The following is a 24,835-nucleotide window of genomic DNA, read 5'->3' on the forward strand; positions in this document are numbered from 1 at the left end:
GCATCTGGATGCCTGGTCGCATTAAATCCAGCACAGCTGTGCTATGCCACGGCACATTTAAACTCCCTGTGTTCCAGGTAGCAAAACAAAAAGCTCTGTAACTCTCAGACACTTTGATTTCGGCAGTGCAAACAGCCTGACACGGCACAAAGTCCTTCAGCTATTCAGAGTATCGAGTTAGTTCATGTAGTGCTTGAAGGAGGACCCAGAAACCGTGGGGTGGAGACGGCTCAGGTGTGACTCTGTCCTTGGGGGCAATGACTATCTTCTGGAAATGAAGACCAGTTTTCACCGGGAGTCACAGACAAGTATTTTAGCTTTTCTTCCCCCAGGTGTGACTCTGTCCTTAGGGGCAATGACTATCTTCTGGGAATGAAGACCAGTTTTCATCAGGAGTCACAGACAAGTATTTTAGCTTTTCTTCCTGGGGCCTGCTGAAGTTGTACAGGAGCCAGACTTTCACTGCGGCATGTAGCCGCCTTGTCTCACCGTCTGTGGCAAGTAGCTTTTAGGAATTTCTTCGTCAATCGCTGTCTCTGTTCCAACCGCTTCAAACCTCTCCACTTGTCCCCCAGTCTCTGTGCTGAGAGCATGTGCTGCAGAACTTTGCTGAAACACGCTCTGCTGCTCGGCCCCACGGGACTGTGAGCTGGGATCCGAACCCTGCTGCTGCTTCAGTCTCACCAGACCCTCCTCGCTGCCCGACAACGCTTGGTTTGACCTTTCAAAATGTGAGCTCTCTGGACTGGCTTCAGGCTGACTGCAGTGCTGTTTGAAGTACTGCTGCCTGGGCAAGACTTCCTCGCCGCTGTCCACATGGTCCAGCAGCTGCAGGTCTTCTGGCCGCTCCTCGGAGTCCAGCAGGGGCTGGGTGGACTCAGACCTGGAGAACACCTGCACTGCCGGGACCTGGTGCCTGTAGCCGCTGTGCACCACCGTGGAGTACTGCACAGTGCTGGCCGTGCTCTGCGCACACTCGGCCTCCTCGTTGCTAGAGATGCTGGGCCTGGAAGATGACATGCATGAAGACCCCCCGATGCCACTGCTGTGGCCTTCCGTACTTATTTTCTCCTTCTTGAACAGGTCCAGCGACTTCAGGTCATCTGGACAAGGCTTCTTGTTGTTTGCTTCTATTTCCACAACACTTACGTCAGTGAAATTGCCGTCTGAATACAGTTGATCTTTGGAGTTAAAATTGTGCTGGAAAGAGAGAAAAATGAATGATGACTCTGGGCATATTCCAACTTTTTTTTAACCACTGAGCCATCTCTCTGGACTCCATATTATGACCTTTTAAAACTAACCCTTCCAAGAGCTCATGCATCTTTGGAACTTCAATGGCTGTCAGGGTCAGCAACCATCCATTTCCATCTTGGGAACTCTCTGTAACCAGCCAAATTGCCGATAAAGTAAACTAAGAAGTCTGAATCAGTCTGTATTTCCAGTTTCCAAATTAATTTCACTGTAATCAAGCAGGCTATAAACAGTAGACTCAAACTCAAATAACTGAGGTTTCATAGACTATAACATTAATTTGTTAAGTTCAGGGCCACTAGGGTAACAGAAGAATTTCCCTGCTAGGGTATGTTGAGTGTGAAGAGTCTGGTACAGTTCCCAGAATGCATCTACTCAGTGTGAAGATGACGGAACACTAGCCAGGACTTAACACCCTGTGTAGCAGTCTCAGTTTCCATTTACAACAAAGTATTTGTTGTGTTTACTGAACACATGAGGAATGTCGGCACAGATATGCTACAATAAACCATGTGCCAGAATGAATAGGGTTTACTATTTTGACAACTGTCATTTATGTACTATTTTATTTTCACTCAGTCTGAATATCTTTTGGCTAAACTATATAAATCCTAATAATTAAGCCTGTGTGTTAAAAACAATAAGAAGATATTATCTTACCCTTGGGGGAGTGTGAGGTGACCATTGGGCAATATGACTCTTCGAAGGATCTGGAACATTAGGCCAGATATGTTTTTTAATTCTGAAAAGAAAAGAAGCAAGGCATATGTAGAGCCATATGTAACAATGAAAGGATATTTAACTTTCAATTAAAGTATTCAGTCAGAAAATTAGATAAAAATGGTATACTGATAAAAGTAAAACACGATAAACCTGTCTCCCCCCCCCGCCCCGCCCTGCCCAAAGAAGAAAAGACATTGTGGAACGGATACCAACGTGAACGTAGTAACACACTCGTGTAAACCCAACACTCAGAAGGCAGACACAGCAAGAACAGGCGCTCAAGACCAGCCTGGGCTATACGAAACCCAAGCTCAAAAATTAAAAATTAAGAAAGAATAAACATAGTTCGAGGAAAACGAAATCAGAGTCTAGAAGTAAGTATGGGCTTACAGGAACAAATGTATCTACTGGAAAAGAGAGCTATTATCAAAATCAGCAGAACTGGATGGAGGGTGGGGCAGAAACCTGACTGATCTGTGTCATGTGCCAAAATTAATTCAGAATGGATTACAGATGTTAAAGCTACAGAACTCCTGGAAAGAACATATGACCCTAGGTTAGACAGATTTCTTTAAAACATTACAAAATCCAAGAACCAGAGGAAAAGCCTGGGAAAGGGAACTTCAAATTTTAAAACTTCCGCTTCCCCAAAGTCATAGTTAAGAAAACGAAATACACAACCTGGGACAAAATTTGTAAAACCTGTATTTTTTGTTCTCAAATAAAAAGAACATTTACAACTCAATATTAGCAAAAGACCCCAATTTCAAATTGGACAAGAGACGCCTCTAGACACAGCATAATGGAGCTAGGTGACTCATGACGAGGGCACAGTGACTGGGAACAGTGAGGTAGTGCAGTGAGTGCTGCTCCCACAGTGACGCCTCCGCACCTGCTGTGAATGCCGGGAACACTGCAAGGCGGTAGAGATGCTGAGAAAGCTTGGGGTTATTGCTTTCTTCTTTTCCTGGGGCTGGGAATGGAGCCTAGAGCCTTGCACATGGCATTGATGCTCTACCACAGAGCCACATGCCTGGTTCTAGCAGCTTCTTATGAAGTTAACATAACTATCTGAGAGCCATGAAAACATGTCCCCATACAGTTTGGAATGTGATAAGATATTCATAGCAGAATTAGAAACCTGTACAGTCTCTTACACATCCACACTGCAGAGCATGATTCAGTAGCATGAAGGGGAAAGTTAACATAAGCAATGGTAAGAATGAGCTCCAAAATTGCCAAATGTGAGACTTACAGAAGTCTGCAAGCCTGATTCATACACATGAAATTCTAGGTAAGACAAAGCTCCACCAGCTGAGAGCAGGCTGTGTGGGGCAGGGGCTGAGAGAGGACAGTCTAGACATGAAGGAGGATGCTTTGTAGGCGTGGGAATGAATGTGGGGTGGTGGTTAAGCATCCGTGCACAACCAGGGCTCAACAACAAGTGTTAAACACCATCACGTGAACTGCAACTTACAGGTCTCGCTTGTTAAAGCAGAACAAGACTCCCAGCAGAGTTGTCAAGAGGAACGCTAAGCACACAGGCACGACTATGGCTTCTATTTCTCCTTGAGCTAAAAACCAAAGGGTACAATGAGAAATAGCTGTGAGCACACACAAACAGAGGAGACTCCACCATGTCCTCACTGCAAGCTGCTTGCTTTCTTTGCTTTTGGAGTCAGTGTCCTACAACGTATCCAGGCTGGCCTGGTCGCTGTGGAGCCCACCCAGGCTCTCCTGTCTAAAGTCTTTTGGGACAAAACTCCTACACCATTAGAGAAAGCTGTAGTCTAAACTGCAGATAGGTAACAACAATAAAAAAATCAAATTATGAAATAGTTTTAGTATAACTGATCCATTTAAAATGTAAATAGAAGAGACATTGTAAATTATATTTGAGAATGGAATTTGAACAAATTTATATTCCTCTTTACAATGTATTGTCAAAGTTTCTTATACTGTTTTTTCCAGTTTTTGTTTCAGTATTAACTGTTATGGATCTATTAACATGTCATCACATGAGATCTTATCCCAGAAACAACATTGATTTTCCCTTCTAAGAAAGACCAGGATTTTATGTAATTATATTCATATGTTTCTTTATATTCAACAGTGATTATGGATGGACATTGCTACAGACCACTCCCCCGTGGCCTTCAGGGAATTACAAATACAGTTTCAATTAAATAAGAAAAAATCTACAATGATTCAAAACAGAACGTACTGTAAGTCTTCAGGGAGGCTACATAAAAGCCACCAAGATGGTAAGGATGCTAATGATGACTATCCTGTTAGAAAGACAGGACAGAGGAGAGGGAGCGATGCGCAAACGGTCGAAGGCAAGCTTCGATTATGCAAGGGAAAATTACACAGACATTTATTGCAATTACAATTAAATGTCTGGTTTTTGCACATTGTTGCTGGCTGTAGGAAGAAGAGGGCACCTGGGGCTGTGTAAGGAGTCTGCGTGGGCACAGAAGGAAAACGGGCTGATGCAGCACTCTGCAGAGCACAGAACCTGTGAGCGTGCAATCCAAGCAGGAAAGCAAGAGCATGGCTGTGAAAACTAAGGGCCCCAGGGTTAACAGAGTCTGTGCTGGAGATTAGGGGGAAAGAATTAAAATCCAGCCCTGGACAGGACTTGGGCCCTTAATGAGTGACATGTGGCAGCTTCCCCAGGAGAGGTAGGGCTGGGAACTGACTTCAGCAGGATAGCGAACGAGCCAGACTAGTTTCTCAAGCAACCTGACTGTAGTCAGGACCAAGGGCAGGGAGGGCCCAAGTGGAGAAGGGACATGGTCCACCCTGTGCGGAAAAAACCTCAAAGCAACGTCAGTAAGCTCTTAGTCCACAGCAGAGGTGAACCGAGTGGCACAGCTGAGCAGGCTCCAGAAAGACACCAGTATCCTAACATGCACCCTCACTCTAGCTAACGTGCACCCCCACTCTAGCTAATGTGCACCCCCACTCTAGCTAATGTGCACCCCCACTCTAGCTAATGTGCACCCCCACTCTAGCTAATGTGCACCCTCACTCTAGCTAATGTGCACCCTCACTCTAGCTAATGTGCACCCTCACTCTAGGAGACCACCTGCCCCAAGTCAAGCTGCAGCCTGAGCCAGGGCTTTGGTGCTGGAGAGCGATCTACTGCTCAGGTGCCACCATCCCCCAATGGTGCACTTTTAAATAACATCTTAGCACAGTAAATCCATTTCTAGTCAAATTAAACTTAAAATAGATAAAACTTGACGCTTTCTTACCAAACTTTGATGTTGTGAAAGTGAACTCCGGGCCATTTTTCCCGCCTTCGTCTGTGTACGCTGCCATTTGGACCATGTACAGCGTGTCGCTGCTCAAAGAGGACAAGGTGTACTGTGTGTGGGATGAGTCCACATTCACAACTGCAAGGAAGACAGGGTCTCTTTTACACAGTAGCTTTGATTTATCTGCCCTATATTTGGCACTATGGAATATTAAAAATACTTTTCCAGCAAACACTTATCACTTAAAATTCTTTAAGGACAAAACAACATATATTTAAAGCTTAAAGTTTGTAAAATCACGTTTATTTACTCTGCATGTGAACGAGACTGTGTGTGTGTGTGTGTGTGTGTGTGTGTGTGTGTGTGTGTGTGTGTGTACATGTGTGTAGGTCAGAGGACTTTTGGGAACCAGTTCTCACTTTGCTCCATTCTCCCTTCAGCACGCGAGGCCCAGGCATTGAACTGAGGTCATTAGGCGTGGTGGCAAGTGCTTTTACCTGCTGAGCCATACTGCCAGCCCACAACACAACAGTTCACAAAATAGAGTCATAAACGTAACTGTAAGGGACGTTTGCAAGTATATACTACAAGACACATTATATGAGAAACTAGCATTTAAAAACAGGAAAAGGCTTTAGTGACACATCCTTAGCAGTCAGCACAGTTTCATTACCCATTGCATTCCCATCAATGGTTCTGTAAGATATCGAGTAGTTCCTAATGAATCCATTCTGGACATCAACAGGAAGTTGGTCCCACTCTAAGACAGCTTCGCTTTTCCCCACTTTCTTCGTGCGGACAGTCGGCCCTCTAGAAGGAGCTGTAAAGACAGTACGTGTGTTTGGTAACTGGCAGCGCTCAGCCAGGGCCCTCACGATGACACCTGAGGACTCTGTCTGTTTTTAAGATGAACTTTCCCGTGTGCCCCAGTTTGTCATGGAACTCACAGAGATGCACCTGCAACTGTCTCCCCAGTACTGGGACTAAAGGCGTGCGACACCACTGCCCATCGAGGATTCTTATTTAAAAGTGATAAAATACTCCTGTGAATGTTAGAAGCATTTTTCAAAGCAAGTAAGGGTGGACCCACCGGCTTGTTTGAGGTATGCCTTTATGGCCTCCGGCCGTCCCGGCTCACCGATGAACACGGGGGTCACTGTGATTAGATAGCACTTACTCTCCAGCAGCTTGCCTGCAACAAGAGCAGAGAAAGCAATTTCCCCCAAATGAGATTTTTACCTTATAATGTTATGACTATTTAGTTCTCCTTTCTTCTAACCTGCAGCTTTATATATAAAATTGTCTTTTGTATGCCAGACACAGATTTAATATAGTCAAATGTTGGCTGTGTAATTCTAGCATTCAGATGGCTGAGGTGGGGGGAGGTAGTGAGCTGGAAGCTACACTGTGAGGTCAAGGTTATGATGAGCTATCTAGGTGACAACAAAAACTAAAGGGTTAAGTTTATTGTCGATACAGTGAACCAAAAAGCATAAAAAGTATTTATATTGTTAACAGAAGGAGTGACTACCTTTATGTTTAGATTAGTAAAATGACTCAAATTATTCTGGGGCAGTTTAGATATCTGTGGTGGTTGGAAAGAAAATGGCCCCCATTGGCCAGTAGGAGCAGCATCAGTAGGAGGGGTGGCCTTGCTGGATGGAGTGTGCTCTGTGTTGTAGTTAGTGAGGGGAGTTGGAGAAAACAATGGAAAGGCTGCTTTACCCTTAATTTTAAAAAGAAAACAATCTTAAATGTGGTACCTTATTTCTAACCCGTCCAAATTATTAAAGTAGGTTAGCAGATAAGTATGCTTTAGCACACAACAGTTAAAAGTGGTCTTTTATAAATTATGTATCATGCTTACCAAAAAATAAGGTGGTTATTGCATCATTTATACCTTCACCACGAATTTCTATTTCTTTCACTAACATTCATAAAATTATATGCACCTTTTGTCTTTCTAAAATGAGCAATTTTACTATTTCTTGATACCTATTATCAGAGAGCTCCTCAGCTGGCTGCTCCCAGCTCCTCAGCTTGTATCTGGTAAAGCTGACAAAGGAGACATCCAAGTTTATTAACACTGAACAGCAGGTTGGTGAGAGCCCAACGTGCCGTTTTATGAGTAAAGCGCCAGCACTTTACAGCAGCCACACCTGCCTCGGGTGCCCTCCCTGCCCACAGCTCAGCTCTAATGATTCCCCTTCCTTATGACACATACATGGAGTGGTTGTGTTTTCTTTCAAGCTTATATGACTTCACAACCTCACAGCAGTGGGCAGCAGCTACAGACATCCGGAGGAGTGATTGGAACCCTGCAGTATCACTGCCATCTGCGTTAGAGCTTGAAGTGCTAAGGAAACCTAGACTCTGCTGGGGTTCGGCAGCCCTACGAGGTTAAACTCAGGCACCATTTTACATCCGGAAGGCGAAAGACTTGAGTTGAGCACACGTAACAGCTACCAACTGGTTGTAAAGGGGGGACTTGATTCTCTATTATAGTTTTGTGAGCGTCCTGTTATGAATAGAATAACACAAGATTTTTTATTTTTATTTTAGAAAAGCGCTAGTCACCATACGTAGACCCCGAGGTTCAGAGAGGCTAAGTGTAACTTGCTGAGAGTCACACATCTAGTCACTAGTGAGGCCGTGAGTCTTTTTAGTGGCTCACAATACCCAGGAAACAGAGAACAGAAAACAGAAACAGAAAGCGTGCAGAGGGAGCTCTGTCTGGGAGTCAGGCAGATGGCACCTCCTTGTGGCCAGGCAAGTGTACCTCGTAAGCAGGTTTTGTTCCTGGGGCCATCTTCTTGCTGCCAGTCCAGGACACAGGGTGACGTGTCTGACAGCACACACCACTCAACGATGTATTTGACCACAGACTTAGGCGGAGGAGTCCATTCTATGCAGAGCTCGTTCCCTTTTGGGAATGCTTTAAGATCCACTACAGGGTGAGAAGCTTTAAAACAAAGTTTAGTGCAGATAAAATTAGTCAAAATTCACAAATCCGGTATTTCAGTATTTTACAGTCATATCCAAAGCATGTGGCTTATAAAGCTCCAAAATAAAAAGTACTTATACACAGGTAGTCAATTTATTTTTAAGCTCAAATTCTCACCTTCCCCAATCTCCAAAGGTTTTATGTATTTATATTATATAATATATATTATATATATAGTGTTATAGTTTATAACTGTGTCTTTGTCCTTGATAGCTAGAGATAAACTATTTATGTCACATGCAAACAAAGCTCTGAGAACCTTGAAAAGGTATTTCAAAAAACTAATTAAACTATCAGGAAGCATTTAAATGAATTAGTAGGCTAGCTGAAGAATTTAAATGCACCACCCAGGGCTGAGGTACTTCCTAAGTGCTGGCGGAAGGAGCCTTCTGATCACAGTCATGTCCACCGTACCGTGATGACAACCATGACCCACCCTGCTCGCCGGGACCCTGCCCACACACAACCCTGGCGCCCACAAGCAAGGCGCTGCCTTACCACAACGCACCTTTGAAGTGGGATCTGGGGATGGTGAGGACAGTTGCATCTGATTTGCCAATCTTAGTCCTGGCTGTTAGAGATGCTATGTAGCGATTGTTGGTGAGATTTACTGTCAGTTCTGTACCATTAACTGTGTAATTCTGTGGGAGTGATTTCCACTGTGTAAGAATCACTTCATAATCCAGGATGTTTCCATTGGCTTCAGAAACAGGTAACGCCTATAAGAAAAGTTTACCAAACATTATTTCATGAACTTAATAATCAACCTTTCATGAAAACAAATTCTGCCAGTATGTCAAACCTGTAAATATTTAATTGGAAGGAAAAGGCAAACTCACTTAAAAAGAAACCATTTATTTTTATGTATATTAGTGTTTTGCCTACAGGTCTGTAACTGAACTGTGTGCGTGCCTGGAGGCCAGAAGGGAGTGCTAGATCCGGGAATCTGGAGTCACCATGTGGGCGCTGGAGGCCAGAAGGGAGTGCTAGATCCCGGAATCTGGAGTCACCATGCGGGCGCTGGAGGCCAGAAGGGAGTGCTAGATCCGGGAATCTGGAGTCACCATGTGGGCGCTGGAGGCCAGAAGGGAGTGCTAGATCCCGGAATCTGGAGTCACCATGTGGGCGCTGGAGGCCAGAAGGGAGTGCTAGATCCCGGTATCTGGAGTCACCATTCGGGCGCTGGAGGCCAGAAGGGAGTGCTAGATCCCGGAATCTGGAGTCACCATGCGGGCGCTGGGAACTACACCTGGATCCTCTGGAAGAGCAGCCAGTGCTCCTAACTGCTGAGCCTACTCTTCAGCCTGAGCTCATTTTAAATATAGTACTACTCACTAAGAAATACAAACAAGAACAAACAAACAAAAACCAAAAACCAAAACAAAAAAAACCTTCAACTGAACCAGGGCTGTAGCATGGTCTAACTTCTGGTACTGCAATGCTTGGCACAGCTGAAATGTTGGTCTACATTAGTTCATTTCAGCATTTTTCCTCTTTACACTTTAAAGTCGGATGTGCAGATGCACAGGTGTGGCCTCATGAGCGGATATTGTACTCTCTCCAGCCTCCCTGAGTTTCCTGGGGCTCCCCTAGTGAGTTCAGGGATGCTCAGGACACAGGTCTCGCTCGTTCAGAGACTATCCTTCTATGAACTGTGCTCAGATCCCAAATGAGGGACCAGCCACGTTCATGAACTTGGTTGGCCTCTTCATTAGCTATAAAAGGCTTTAGCGTTTCTCTACAGCAATATTATTAAATGTCTGGAGGAAATTAAGGCGAACAGGACGAAAATATAAGTGTTAAAAACTTAAAATAGCATCTAAATGCATTTCTATGAGTATAAATCTTTTTTTTTACCTTCCATATGAGCCGTGCAGATCTAGACTCTTGAGTATGGGATGGATTTATCTTATACCAGAAACTTGGTGGTTTGGATGGTCCTGAACAAAACACAAACTTTGTAAAATAAAATGCTTTTTGTCTTCACAATTCAGTAAATTCTGAAGTAATTCTTTTTGTTTTTAATGGTCTTGCCCTTCAACCACAGCAGCTCTCTTTCCAACAGCAGGCCACTGCAGCACAATGCACTTGGGTCTGTCAATAGTTGAGATAATTTAGATCATCATCATCTTTCTTATGTCTTTATTTGAGATGGGATTTTGCTATGTTACCCAGGCCTGGTCAGAACTTCAAAGCTCAAATGATGCTCCTGCCTCAGCCTCCTGAACAGCTGGGACTATTGGCTTGTGCCACCATGCTTGGCTGCCGAGTACACTGGAATCTTTTTCTAATCCTAACATTACAGAGCTGAAAGTACATTCCTACAAGTAGACAAGAAGCACCACTATCTGTCTGTGTTGGCATGCTCTCCTCCTCACAGGCACATCTGCCTCGCATGCAGCCTCCTCCCGCCTCCTCCACCCGTCACTGCTCCCCTTCGCCTGCTCTAACGCTTGTGCAGTCAGCACACCCACTTCTTATGCCGACGCAAATCTTCTCTCATTCTCTTAACTAGTATGTCTTCAATTATATTTGATAATAATGCGCTCTCTCTCTCTCTCTCTCTGAAAGAGGTAATTTTATTAGAAAAACAAAAGGAAACAAAAAGAAATCTTGTCTTTTTTGATGATGTGGACAATGATGCCCAATGATGCCACGTGGCGTGCCGGTCCACAGCACTCAGCATGGCCTGGGAAATGGTTCCAGACAGGTGTTCTGGATCCATGTTGGCTCCCAGAGAGACTCACACATCCCATACATTTGTTCAGAGCAGTTACCACTGACTACAAAGTCATCAGTCACCATGGGGCAGCCAATGAGTTTTAGAGAGCAAACGAAGGCTTAAAGGTCTTGAGGTCCCACCCAGCAATGACAGGCTCTGTGTAGTAGGGACCAAACCGTTTCTCATACAAGAGGTTGGCCGCCATGCTCACAAGGGTGTCAGGCTTGATCTGCTGACCTTCCTCAAGATCATACAACTTCAGCTGGGACTTGAGGCGCTGGGCGACTGGCTGTCGGTGGCCAGGCCAGGCAGGCCTGTATAGAGCCTGTCACCCGTGGGAAAGATCTTCTGGAAGTCCATGGCTACCATCTGGGCCTGGATCCCAAAACGCCCGTCTGCAGTGATGGCCACACAGTTCTTTCCCTTCATGGCCATGGCGGCCCCTCCATTTGAGGACATGATAGCCATGACTGTGCTATCACCACTGTGATGCCTGCACACCAGCTCTGGCTTTCTCTGGGCTAACGCTTGTAGTGCTGTCTTTAAAACAGAGATGGAACCCTGTGATTGGCCAGGCTGATTTTGTGACATTCCAACCTCAGTTTCTCAAGTAGCTGTGATTCTAAGAACAAGCCGTCAGACCTAATTTAAGAAGTTTAAATAGCCAGTTGATAGTACTGAGTTAAAAAAACAAAAGTGTAGTCTCTGTGTGTGTGCATTCATGTAGTGTGGTGGACAGAAAAGAACCAAGTCTTAAAAATAAAGTTCATCTTCCAACTGTTATCAAAATAATGAAATTGAATTATTTGATATAGCTTTTTTGCTAAAAATGAAGTTGGAAACACATATGTTGGTTATGACTGCAGTCTCTAATTGTATAGGCATGATTTAAAAGGGCAATCCCTGTAAGTCCTGACTTTTCAGAGCTGTGTTAAGAATACCTACAAATATAATATTCACTAAAACACACAGTATTTGAAAGAAACCCATGCAGCAATGTGCTAGTTATGAGAAAGTGACAGTCGCAGGGAGAGTGAGGAGAAGACGGGCCAGCAGGGAGATGTTTGAGAAGCTACCAGAACAGGACATTGAGATCTCATGCACTAGCATGGTGCTGCTCTCCAACGGAGTAAAGAACATGGAGCATGCAGGAAACGGACCAGACGCACGTCACACAAACAGCATCCAGAAGCTTCATGCTGCAGGCTTAAGAAATGCCTCCTGTGTCCAGGCGGTGGTGGCGCATGCCTGTAATCCCAGTACTCGGGAGGCAGAGGCAGGTGGATCTCTGTGAGTTTGAGGCCAGCCTGGTCTACAAAGTGAGTCCAGGACAGCCAAGGCTACACAGAGAAACCCTGCCTTGAAAAACCAAAACCAAATCAAAAGCAGCTTTTAAGAAGGCTGAATGCTCACTTAACTATATTATGCCTACATTCTGAGCTGTTTCATGAACTTGTACAATTGGACCCATAAACCTCTAAAAATGCACTTTAAGAATTGCCTGTCAGCAACTGGGTGTGGTGACTCATGAACACCCCTAATACTTGGGAGGCTGAGACAGGAGGACTACTGAGAGTCTTAGACCAGCCTGGGTTACAAAGTAAAACTCCCCACCCTCCCCCATCCCCATACTCCCTCTCCCCAAATTCCTGATCAAGCCAAAGGAGCCTAGTTAGTTAACTGAGCATTTCCAATCACAGAGACTGCTTTCTTCACTGTTTATGAGAGTGAGAGGAAATCTTTATAGAAGGAGGGGACATGTCTGTCTTGACAGTCTTAGTCTTAGTTCACACAGTGACCTAAACCTCTACAAGAAGGCATGAAGGAAAAAGTTTGTAAGCTAAAGCTGCTGTGGAGACTATGGTAGGAGAAGGTCCAAAGACAAGCATCGACACTGAAGGACTGCTTCTTGGTGGCTGCTCAGGAGATCCGTAACGCTACAGCGGTGTGAGGAGAGTCTTAGTTTTTCAGATGAGTTCATTTTTATTTTATGTGTATGAGCATTTTACCTGGATATATGTCTATGCACTGTACATATGTAGTGCCTGTAGAGGCCAGAAGAGAGTGCCGGGTCCTCTGAACTAGAGGCAGATATTATGAGCTGCCATGTTGACATTGGAAATGGAACTCCAGCCAGGCCTCCTCGGAAAGGGCAACAAGTGCTCTCTATCACTAAACTGCCTCTCCAGATCCCAAGAGACCCTTTTTTAGACTCTACACCATTTTGTTTTATCTTCTATAGAGTATATATATTTATAATTTAATCAGTGATGAAAAAAGAAAAATTAAAGCAAACCAACCAAATCCCAAATCATTCCTTTTCCACGGGCTTATCAAATGCTGCTAGGAAAAATTAAATAGTTTTGAGACAGTTCCTGCCTCTGCCTCCCCAGTGCTGGAATTAAAGGCATGCCCTATCACATCCAACTTTAACAGTGTGATTTTTTTTGTTTGTTTGTTTGTTTGTTTTTGGGGGGGTTGGTTTTTTGTTTTTTTGAGACAGGGTCTCTCTGTGTAGCCTTGGCTGTCCTGGACTTGCTTTGTAGACCAGGCTGGCCTTGAACTCACAGCACTGGGATTAAAGGCATGTGCCACCACACCCGGGCCCCAACAGTGTGATTTTAATGAGCTAGGATACAATTCTCTAGTTAGGGGCATCTTGGGATCACCTTTCTTGAAAAAAGTGAATGTTTTTGTTTTTTAAATGACATCTAAAACACTCTTTCATAATAATATAACCTAATTAGGTATCAAATACATTTATACTGCCATTAATACATATCAAGTTCTTTTTGTGATGGTCTTAAAAGTAAAAGAATGAAACAGTACAGCCTGACTAAAATAACCCTGTGTAAGAAGCAGTGAGGACAGCGGCTTTAGAACCCGGCAACACAGTTCACAGCCAGAATCACATAGTGGTCTGTCTCCATGCACTTGTGCACTTACTGTCTTCATACGTGACTCCGCGTGCTTCTGCACTCCAGTCGCTCCAGTAGCCCCTGCTGTCCTCCTTGATGGTGCGGACCCTAAACACGTACTCTGTGAAGGGCTGAAGGCCTTGCACCGTGAAGGAAGTCCGGGGAGACACTGTGTCTTCAAGAGGGACCTGAAAACAAAGCAAACTGAGCAATCATATCAACACCCCCAGGTTTTAAGGTTCCCTAAATTGAGTACAATTTTAGAAATTAATATAACACAAGATTAACAAACTCAACCACTGGAAAGGAAGAAGTGGAGGTAAAAAAATGACAATCTATAGGTTTCATCCATTTTTTCTTTCTTTTTTCTGAGACCTATAATACTCAGGATTCTCAACATGGAAGAGAAGACACGTGCTTATAGATCAGACAGGAGGACGAAACTCCCACAGATACAGCAAGGAGCAAGTTCTAGGCCCGGCTACTCTATTTGAAATGAGATCCTATCTCAAAGAACCAAACCTAGCAAACAACTAAACACAACAACAACAACAACAAAACACCTCAAGGAGGCTTAGTAGAAAGATACAGGCAGGACTGGTACACTGGGAATTGAAATGTTACCAACTAGTTCTTTATCCAAAGGGGACAAAGAGCCTGGAGAAGAGTTGGAGAAGGCAGCGCTGACAGGAGAAAGTAAGCCTGTTGTTCTCACATCTGCCCTCCTCTTCCCACTCGATCCCTCCCACCAGCTGTGAGGAGTTAGGTGGAATGGGGGTGCATAGTAGAGTCAGGGCAGCACAGCACGACAAGAGCAGGGTGCAGAAGGAAGGGGTCCACCCTGCCAGAGGACAGGAAGCTGTCCAACCCCATCAGGAAAAGAAAAGCGAGGGCTGGCGACCTGGGTCAGGGAATAAAGGTGCCCGCCACTAAGTGTGACGAGTGAGCTGGACCTCTGGACCCCACACAGCGGAAAGAGAAAACTGTCTTCTGCAAGTTGTTGTGACCCCTATATATATGCTGTGATATGTACACACACACACACACACACACACACACACACACACACACAGTAAAAAAAATAAATATTGAAAAACAAGAAACTAAAAGCAAAGCGGAAGCTAGCCTAATAGACAAGCTTGCTCTTTAACTGAGGGGGGCGGGAGAACAAATGCACACAGATGCTGCCGTCGCCACGCTGACTTCAATATCGAACACAAAATAGATGCTAGTGTGCTGACTTTTGTACGACTGAATTAAGATTCTATAATATTAGAATATACTTTGAAGAACTTTAAGCACACATTGTCTCTACACAGTCTGAGTCCTGTTTTGTTGCTTTTTGTGATTGTATTCTGAGCCAGTAAGATAAGTGGCATAGCAGGAAGTAGTACAGTATCTTAATAGCCTTGTAAGTTCATAACAGCAACCAGTGCAGTAAAATAAACGAATGGACTAATCAGTCAATAAGTGAACGTGGGCCATCGGTGATCAATGGAATTGCAGCACAGTGTCACAGGCAGCATGGTGGGGCGTGGAGACAGCCGCAAGGGCTTCCTGTGCGGCAAGCAGGGCATGCAGCCCTTCCCGACAGCCTGGCAGCTCCACGGCACCTTTTCCCATACTTTAGGGGCTGGCAGGCCCTGCCAAGGGCTAGACAGTAAGGGTCTTGGGCTGTGGGCCAAAGTATCTGTTACAACTTTCAACTCTTTCACTCTAGCCCCAAAATAAAGACAGCAAATGTGTTCCAGTAAAATCCCATTTCTAACAGCAGGTGGCGGGCTTAGCCCACTACGGCACATGCCAAGCCCTGCTCTGCTGCATCCTGAAAGTCTCCTTATCAACCAGCATGTCCCTGCTCTGCTGCATCCTGAAAGTCTCCTTATCAACCAGCATGTCTTTCAGTTCTGTCAAAAGTGCTGTTCCTACCACCCTTTTACTTCCTGATTTATGCTTTTCCATCTGCATGTCTATCTGCCAAATAAAATGTTTCACCGAATCAGAAACTTAAGACATTGAGAAAACAGGGGAGATTTTATATTAGTGTTCAAAAAAACAAAACAAAACAAAAAACCCACACCCCAAAACAAAAAAACAAGCAAACAAACAGAACACACTATTAGAATAAACAGCAACTTTCAATTTACCTGGACCCAGGTTGAGGCATCTTTGGCCCTATACTGAATGTCGAACTTCAGACTTACGATACCACCAAAGCCTGAGTTGACCCATGTTAACTTTAATATACTGGATAATTCCTCTGAGTTGGTCACTGATAAGTCATGTGGTGGGTTGGGTTTCACTGAAGAATAAAACAAGTCCTAATGTTGGTCATGCTTTACTTTTTAGATTTCATATATTACAAAGTCAAACAAACTATGATCTTCTTTATAAGATTTTCTTTATAAAATTTTTACCAAATGAAATTTCCCTAGAAATGATGCTCTGCTATCTAACGGAAAGGAATCCAAAGGAACATATCCTTGCCTATTCAGTATATTTGTTAATTTTTAGGCACTGACATGAAAAATACCGTATTTTATAGCAAATTACATTTTAAAAAGAAAATAAAAAATAGAACAAAGTCACTGTGATTGTAGTGGTATATGATGTTGGAAAACCGGATAAATGAGTACCAAAAGGTGACATTCTAAGTGACACAGATGAGTACCAAAAGGTGACATTCTAAGTGACATAGATGAGTACCAAAAGGTGACATTCTAAGTGACACAGATGAGTACCAAAAGGTGACATTCTAAGTGGTAGAGGCTGGAAGACCAGGAGCTTGGTGTTAGCCTTAGATACCCAGCCAGTTTAAAGCCAGCCTGGGCTCCACGAGACCTAACAACACAAACAAGCAACCATGATAAAACATTCCAGAATCAAACTGAAAACAGCTAGAGTGTGGCTAGGCTACAGCTATTTTTCTGTTTCCAAATTACATTTAATAATACTATAAAAATGGCTGAACTAATAAGCATTTGTATACTAATTAAAGCCTGAAAATAATTCACAAACCATTAAGTAGTCTAATAAAGTCTCAAATTCTGTCTTACAAGTACCTTTATCCACAGGGTCAAAATTGATGGATTCTGAGGAGACTTTGCCAAGGGCATTTTCAGCTTCCACCCAGACTTCAATGTAGACAAAATAGATAGGAGTGTAGCTGACAGTGCAGGACGTGTTGTATTTCGTTTGACAATCAGGAAACGTATCTGTTGCCCTAAACATAAAATTGGAAGAATGAGTCATTAGAAATAGATTTAAAAACATAAAGGTGAAAAAGTTACTGGAAAGGTGTTGGCTATGACCCAGGCTATCACAGTAAAGTTTGCAATAAACTGTTGCTCACCAAAGACAGATCACATATTTTTAAAATTGCACTCGATCTATACCTGTGGTATGATTGCCATACTTTTAATCTAAAAGAACTTCATTTCAGACTTTATGCTTTGTTTTTATTGACCCTTCACTAAAAGTTATCTATTTCCTTGTGATCTCAGAATAGCAGCCTCACCTCATCCATAAAGGCCTGTTCTAGAAGCCTCTGTAGATGCCTGAAGCACTAGGTAACACCAAGCCCCAGGTACACTACCGTTTTTTTCCTACGCATGCTTTACCATGGTGGTAATTCGTCTCTAAATTAAGAATGGTAGAAGAACAATCCTAACATGATAACAGTCATGTGAATGTACTCTCTCCCTAAATTCCACATTGTACTCACTTCTCTTGTCACACTGTAAGATGACACAATGCATGTAAGATCTGAATTGAGGTGAGTGGTCTTCGTCCTGCAGACAATGATGGAACACGACTGACAATAATCCAGAAAGACAGCTGTGGTGGCTTCAGTAACAATGGCCCCACAGGCTCCTATGCTTAAATGCTTTAGTCATCAGCGAGTGGTGCTCCCTGAGGAGAGAATTAGGGGCTGTGGCCTTGCTGGAGTGTGTGTGTGTGACCTTGTCAGAGAGGAGCGTGTCACTGATGGTAAGCTCTGAGTATTCAAAAGTCGCAGCCAGGCCCAGTGTCTCTCTCTCCCTTCCTGCTGCCTGTGGATCCAGATGTGGAGCTCCCAGCTCCTTCTCCAGCACCGTGGCTGCCTGCCACACTGGAAATGGACTCACCTTTGACACAGTAAGCAAGCTCCCAATTAAATGTTTTCTTTTATTAGAGCTGCCTTGATTACAGTGTCCCTGCCCAGCAACAGCGCATCAATTAAGAGAAGGACTATCTGCGTCAGGTGATCCTAGATCAAACCAGGATGACATTTGTGGCAGATGATGCTCATGATTGATTGGTAATCTTAGTGTTTTAAAGTTTTGCTGCAAGCTTCTAGAAGAACACTGTAACTGCAACTTGCTTCTCTTTAACTCACCAAAGAACTGCTGGGGAAGGCTGTAAACTGCCGGTGATCAGCAGCCTGCCTTTAATGCCGTATTACTGCAAGGACTATACAAGCCTTTAGTCTTCTATTTCTCCAATGACTACATTCCATACTTTTGCTCCTGTCTGTGTAATTCAAACTCGGCAGATGTCCTGCGTTCTCAAGCCTCTGTTCTATGGGGTTCTCTGCAACATGCTGGCTACAGAGGCTGTCTCTATAACACGCTGGCTACAGAGGTTGTTTGTCTCTGTAAAATGCCGGCTACACAGGCTGTTTGTCTCTGTAACATGCTGGCTACACAGGCTGTTTGTCTCTGTAACTGCTGGTTCTACTTCAGCTTCCTCTTCAGATTCTGTAGGCGAATCAACAAGTCGGACCATTCCTCACTCATTAGCGCTTCTCAATGGCCTTTATTGAGGCCCCACATGTCGGCAAACCATTCTCCACCAACTCACCTGCAGTGCAAACAATTTTCCTGTCTTCTTTGATTGTGACCTTTCATCAAGCTATGCAGGAGAGAGTACAAATACTCAGGAATTGTTTATTCCTGGAATCATCCATTTACTATTTTTAGAATGAAACAACAGATTAGGAGGATTTGTAGGTTTTCCTCCTCCTTGAAACAGAATCTCTCCTAAACCAGCAATGTCTTTGCTATTCAGAATATGCTGGATGACAAAAGATTGGGTGAAGGAGTTCTTCAACCTTTGTAGCCAAACCAAGGAACCACTTGCTGAGTGCTGTCAACCACAGAAAGTTTACACTGTTCACAAAATTATGCCTCAGTTTAAAACATTCCTATAAAATAAGCCTTTTAAAAAAAACTAAAAAGACAAAGCAAGCCCTTCCTCTGGAAGAGCCACAGGCATCCTAGCCTAGGAGCCATCTCCCCAGCCCTTACTTCAAACGTTTTAAAACAACGATTTGACCACACACACTTGTGAGAAAAGCAATCTTAAAACCGCTTTTAGAAATAGCATCACCAGCCCTAATGCTGGAATTGTGTCTGGAATTGCACCTGTTTACTGTGGGAAACAGTGAGAAAGACGTTCTAATATTGTTAGGAACTAGCAGAAAAAAGAGAATGTAGCTGTTTGATGGATTACATATTTAAAAAAATCAAACTAAAGTCCCCTTTCAAAGTTGAAAATACCAACATGAACTCAAGATGAACCTTGTATTTGTACGCTGAGAGCGCTTGAGTGGCGCTGGCACTAGAGGCAGAGCTGGAAGGCAGAGGGCCTGGGTGCACTTGTTTGATTACCACGAGCCACCACGTCAAACACACAAAACAAAGGAGAATGCGGTCATTTAAATGCACACTAGCAAGCACTCGCGCATCTGAAGGACAGAAGTGGGGAGTGAGCTGGTTCAGCCTTTTAGCTGCTTCACAGGTTGGGGTGGGCACTGAAATTAACTGAGGAGCATGAGAAGACTTTTCAGGGAGCATCTGATTTCCACAGGTTTGTCAAAACTGCTGCACAGCTGATGTACTTTAGATCTGTGACTCTATATGCAAAGTTTAGGACGATTAGATGTTGACGCTAATCATGCAATCATTGGAGAGGAGCTGACTGCTGGAGAGGAGCGTGCGCATGCATGTGACAGAGTGAATAAAATGCAATTGTAGAATCTAGGTGACAGGTTTTTAATTTAACACCTCAGTCACACTGAAGGTGGCAGTAAGCTCCAGCCTCTCCTAGGAGCTGACATCACAGAGGTGTGGTGTGTGCGTGCTGGGGATCGGAGCTAAGAGCCTCAGGCTTGTACCGTCAGCACTTTACTGACTGAACCATCCAGCCAGAACGATATCCAAAAAGTAACTGAACTGTATGAAAAGGAAACAAAGGCAGGTAGAACCTTCATTTAAGAAAGAGAAGAAATTACCCATTTATAAAGTAGGAAGGTCTTCAAATTTTTTTATTTAAATCTCAATTCAAAACTATTTTTGTTAAGAAAACATTTTATGAGAGAAATGAGAATTCATACTAGCTGAAGGTTTGATATTAAAATATGTTAAATTGTTGGGGTACAACAATAGTGTGGTAGTTTAAGTAGGAATGGCCCCCTAGGGCATACATTCGAACACTTGGTCACTAAGGAGTGGCACTGCTACGGGGTGTGCCTTGGTTGGGGAAGGTGTGGCTTTGCTGGAGGAAGTGTGTCACTGGGGGTGAGTCTGGGTTTCAAATGCTCAAGCCAGGCCCCATGTCACTCTCTCTCTCTCTTGCTGCTGCCTGCTGATCCTGATGCAGAAGTCTCAGCGCCTCCAGCATCATGTCTGCCTGTACGCTCCCATGCTCCCCGCCGTGCCAGTAGTGCACCACCCCTCTGAATGTACACAAGCCCCACTTAAATGTGTTCCTTTATATGGACTGCCATGGTCATGGTGTCCCTTCTTGGTGTGAGAACATTCACTACGACAAATAGTACGTGGTTGTGTTTGAAAGGCACCATTTGGAGCAATGTGCTGTGGATGGAACAGGGCTGGGCTTTTCTGAGTGTGCACACTGCTCACTGCTGACTCAGGTGACAGTGCACATGAAGAGCACAGCATCCTACTGTCAGAGGATGTGAGCTGTGCCAAAGGATTTACCTAATACTGCTACTGACAAAGTGATAGTCCTAGCAGCAGTGTCTGACAAACCAGCAGAGGGCGGGCATAGCGGGAGACACTTACCACTCTGATTTCAAAGTGTAGGTTGTCTCAAGGTATGTCTCTCTTCCTGGGTCCCACTGACACATCATGTTCTTCCCCTCGTTCACAATGCAACTCAGATTTGTGGGTATATCTGGGGGAACTAGAAGGAAATAAACATTCAAATAGAAAACAAAAACCTTATATACACAAATATTATCTAATTTATCTAACACCTAAGACCTACCTCAATCAGATAAATGAACACAAGATAAAGACACGGGCAGAAACAGATGTTAATTTCTTTTTCTTCAAACTCTTAAGTACTTTTTATGTCATTACATATATTTTTGAGTGTTACTCTCTTTAATTACTTTCATGTTAATTTCCTATATAAAAATAAATTCTTATTTATAACCAGATAAAGTATCAATAATGTCTCCATTAAGTATTCTAATTCTAATAAGTAATATTAAAAGGCAATTGTAGGCACCAGAACAATTCACATACAATTTATTTTACTTTCGTATTTCCAACAGGGTCCTCCAATGTAGCCCAAGGTGGCCTCAAACTCTCACCCAGGTGCTGGGGTGACACCTGGCTGCTGAACGTCTGTCCTTATTGCTTTCTAAAGGATGTACAGAAAAGCAAATGCCAACACTGTGTAACTGCTAGCTGACCCCCACAGGTCTGGCTACTGGTTCCACTCTTTTTAAAAAATAATTTTCTTTGAGATTATAATTAAGTCACTCCCCTTTCCCTTTCTTCCTGCCAAGTCCTCCCATATACCCTCCCTGCTCTCTTCAAATCCATGGCCTCTTTTTTTTTTTTTTTTTTTTTTTTTTTTTTAGTGTTTCCCCAATTTCTTTATTCAGGGACTTGATTAACTTGAGCCTTTTTCTCAGTAATGAAGTGCACTCAGCAGACACAGAGTGCAAATCAGTAATACTCTTAGGGTCACAGAGAGTCTGGTCAAAGCACTTTTCAAGAAGCTGATCAATGTTTGTTTTTTTAGGATTTGTGTATAACAGTGAAAATGTACACAGTAGTTGTAAATGTTTTTCATAAAGTAAGTATATCCAAAAGCTACTGAACCAAGTGACTGTGCTTGGAAAGGAAACAGAAACCATTAGAAATGTGTTCAAGGGTCTGGCCAAAGGGAAACACAGTCTTACAGCCCGAGAGGATGGTGACTCCATACACGTTCTGCTCGATCTGCCCAAACGACAGGACGTTGCAGGTGAGCTGGACAGCCTGGAGGGCTATGTCTGTGAACGTGACACTGGACGTGGTTCTGTTGACGACGGTGACCTGCTCCTTGGGAACAGCAACATGGTTTGTCTTCCACACGATGTAGCTAGCATTTACTTCATACTGCTGGAGACACTTTTCCTTCAGCACACAGATGGCAGTGAAGTCAGAGCCACGCTGTACGACCGGAAACGCAGGGTAGATAAAACCACACGGTTCCAAAACCTGACCTGAAAAAAAGCAACGGGCTGTGCTGAGGGGGCCTGTGCTTGCCTAGCACATGTGATGCCTTGGGTTCAATGCCTGGCACTGTGACAGGAACAAGGCAAAACAAACAAACAAACAAACAAACAAAAAACCAAAAAAAACCCAAAGACAGTATTTCCAGAACAAAATGGTATTTGCATAGCAGCACTCAATAGAGACTCCACAAATTCACTACAATACTTCTCTGGAGAAAAAGGAAATGGAAGACTGAAAACAATGTGGTCTGATTTTAACAGCTAAATTTGTAAAGAAATAGACAAATTATAATGTACGAAATATAAAAACAACTGAGCCCGTGGCCCAATACTCTGATTTTCATCAGAAAACAGACTGCTTCCAGCACAACTCAGACGTGCCCATCACCCATGTGCTCCCATGGCTCAGGCAGCCTAAGTGGAATTCTAGGAAACAGTTGGATGCGCTCTCCAGCCCTGAATGCCAGCAGAGGTTAGGATGCAGGGACAGAGATGGACATACTGTGCATATATCAAAACTGACACTTCAGCAAGACAGCAACCCAAGCCAGAAAGACTAAACAATATGGGCAAGTTTGTTTTACCAAAGTATAGGGGATTTTCTGAGAAAACAATTGGAATAAAATTTCCTATTTAGGGCTGGAGAGATGGCTCCGAGGTTAAGAGCACTGCCTGTTCTTCCAGAGGTCCTGAGTTCAATTCCCAGCAAGCACATGGTGGCTCCCAACCATCTATAATGAGATCTGGTGCCCTCTTCTGGCATGCAGGTGTACATACAGGCAGAACACTGTACAGAATAAATAAATCTTTTTTAAAACTTCCATTTAGAGAGAAGGGAAAAAACAAGAAACAGATAAGAACAAGAAATAAAACACAAATATAGAGTTGAACTGCACAGATTCCACTGCCGATGGCTGTGGCAGCTCTAACCTCGTCTGCTTTCAATACCCTGTTAGACGCACATAACTTTGTAGTTATAATGTGGTGTACCAACAGGTATTCATGTGGGCAAAATACTCATACACATAAATTTTTTAAAAGTTTTTGGAGTATACATTCTTAATTTCTTCATTCACCTCACTTTAGACCAGCAGATCTCACACTGTCGTGAGCTCTTGTTGGGAACAAGCGAGAGAGACTTATTCTAATTCCTCCCATTTCGTTTTCAGACTCCATTCAATCAGAGGGAGAAACCACAGTCAAGGCCCCAGGCTGGGGAGCTGGGGACTCCCCAAAGCTGAACAGCCTCTGTTGTAAGGAGACACTTGTCTGAGTCCAGACATCTCAGGGACAACTTGTAAGCAGACAATCGTTGGAGTCCAGCCCTTTCGAGCACAGTTTCTCCATCTTGCTGCAGGGTCAGCTAAGTTCATGTTCCCAGGCCTGAGGGACCCACTGCTGTCCTGACTGATGAAACTCCCCTGCTCAACCCCTCACGACAACATCTGACTGGACAGGGCCACAGCCCACCAACGCCCCTTTGCTTAATGGCTTCATCCTTTAAATATGCTGCACGGTGTCCCTTCAGGGCTGCAGTTCAGCTCCTCTGTGGCCCTGACCCATCAGCAGCAGCTTGATCACAGTAAATGTCCTTCATCTGCGCTGACCTGGTGTTTGAGCTCTGTTGATTTAAGTGGACCCCACGACACTTAGTACCCACAGTACTGCTTCCACCACCACTCCCTTCTGTATACCACACTGCTAGATGACTTTTGGGTAACTGAGGAGAAGGGAAGTGCTAAGAATTAATAGATTTTTCTCCCATTGCTTTATTTAAAAACATTTTGCATACCTCCAAACTTAACATTATTGAAATATAGCCAATTGGCATTTAATATTGATGAAACTCAAATAATATTGGGTATATTTCTACTGAAGACACTTCTTTTAATAATGACCCCAGAAATAATATGTAAGTATAATTACATAATCACTAAACAGGAGACTAATTATATGTAAGTTTAATTTGTAGAGTTGGGACATTTCATGAGCCTTACCTATTGATTCAGTGGTGAGGAAAATGAGCAAAGCTTGGGCTACCCAAATCCTCAGTGCTGACATCTTGCAAGAATATTCCTGTAACAGACACAATGAAAAATTAAAAAAACCCATTCCCTTACACACAAGCTAAAACACAGGCTTGTTTCTACTGTGTAGCTATTGTCTGGAAGGTGGTAAAATACCCATATGAATCCAGAAAGGCAGTCTATGTTTACTAAAGTTATGGTTGTGCAAACGTCTCAAGTCCTCCATCTCACAAATAACTTGTATATAAGATTTCAGATCATTAATAAAATAAAATGTGATCGGTCCTTAACTGTGGATGTCATTTAGCAGTCCTGTGCTACTCGCACTCTTCTTGCTGTTGCTGTGGCTCAGCTTGTCTGCTACGCAGCAGCTTCATGAATCCGAGGAAAGCATTCTGAGACTTCT

General features: G+C 43.6%; 1 protein-coding gene and 1 pseudogene across 1 annotated transcript; both read right to left on the minus strand.

Annotated features, from left to right (window-relative positions):
* Positions 1–416: 416 nt before the first annotated feature.
* On the minus strand, positions 417–24,478 carry Il6st (interleukin 6 cytokine family signal transducer). The gene is made up of 15 exons (XM_051172238.1): positions 24,400–24,478; positions 22,085–22,390; positions 20,952–21,072; positions 16,947–17,107; positions 16,032–16,186; positions 13,913–14,072; positions 10,102–10,184; positions 8,753–8,963; positions 8,020–8,202; positions 6,331–6,432; positions 5,914–6,060; positions 5,238–5,378; positions 3,455–3,551; positions 1,915–1,996; positions 417–1,200 (listed from the first exon to the last, which is right to left on the minus strand). Exons 1-15 carry the CDS (start codon positions 24,461–24,463, stop codon positions 460–462), a joined length of 2,754 nt encoding a protein of 917 aa, XP_051028195.1. The 5' UTR covers positions 24,464–24,478; the 3' UTR covers positions 417–459.
* On the minus strand, positions 10,910–11,434 carry LOC127212161 (proteasome subunit beta type-3-like; annotated as a pseudogene).
* Positions 24,479–24,835: the final 357 nt, after the last annotated feature.

Source organism: Acomys russatus, chromosome 30, assembly GCF_903995435.1.
Source record: "Acomys russatus chromosome 30, mAcoRus1.1, whole genome shotgun sequence".
Taxonomy (NCBI): Eukaryota; Metazoa; Chordata; class Mammalia; order Rodentia; family Muridae; genus Acomys; species Acomys russatus.

What these genes read in the sequence shown, in the direction of transcription:
- Il6st (XM_051172238.1), bottom strand. Translation starts at nt 24,463, where the DNA reads ATGTCAGCACTGAGGATTTGGGTAGCCCAAGCTTTGCTCATTTTCCTC. An exon ending in CCCCAGATCCCACTTCAAAG is followed by an intron (nt 8,203 to 8,752) that starts GTGCGTTGTGGT and finishes TTTGTTTTAAAG; the next exon opens with CTTCTCACCCTGTAGTGGAT. An exon ending in TGCTTTAACAAGCGAGACCT is followed by an intron (nt 1,997 to 3,454) that starts GTAAGTTGCAGT and finishes TTTTCTTTTCAG; the next exon opens with AATTAAAAAACATATCTGGC.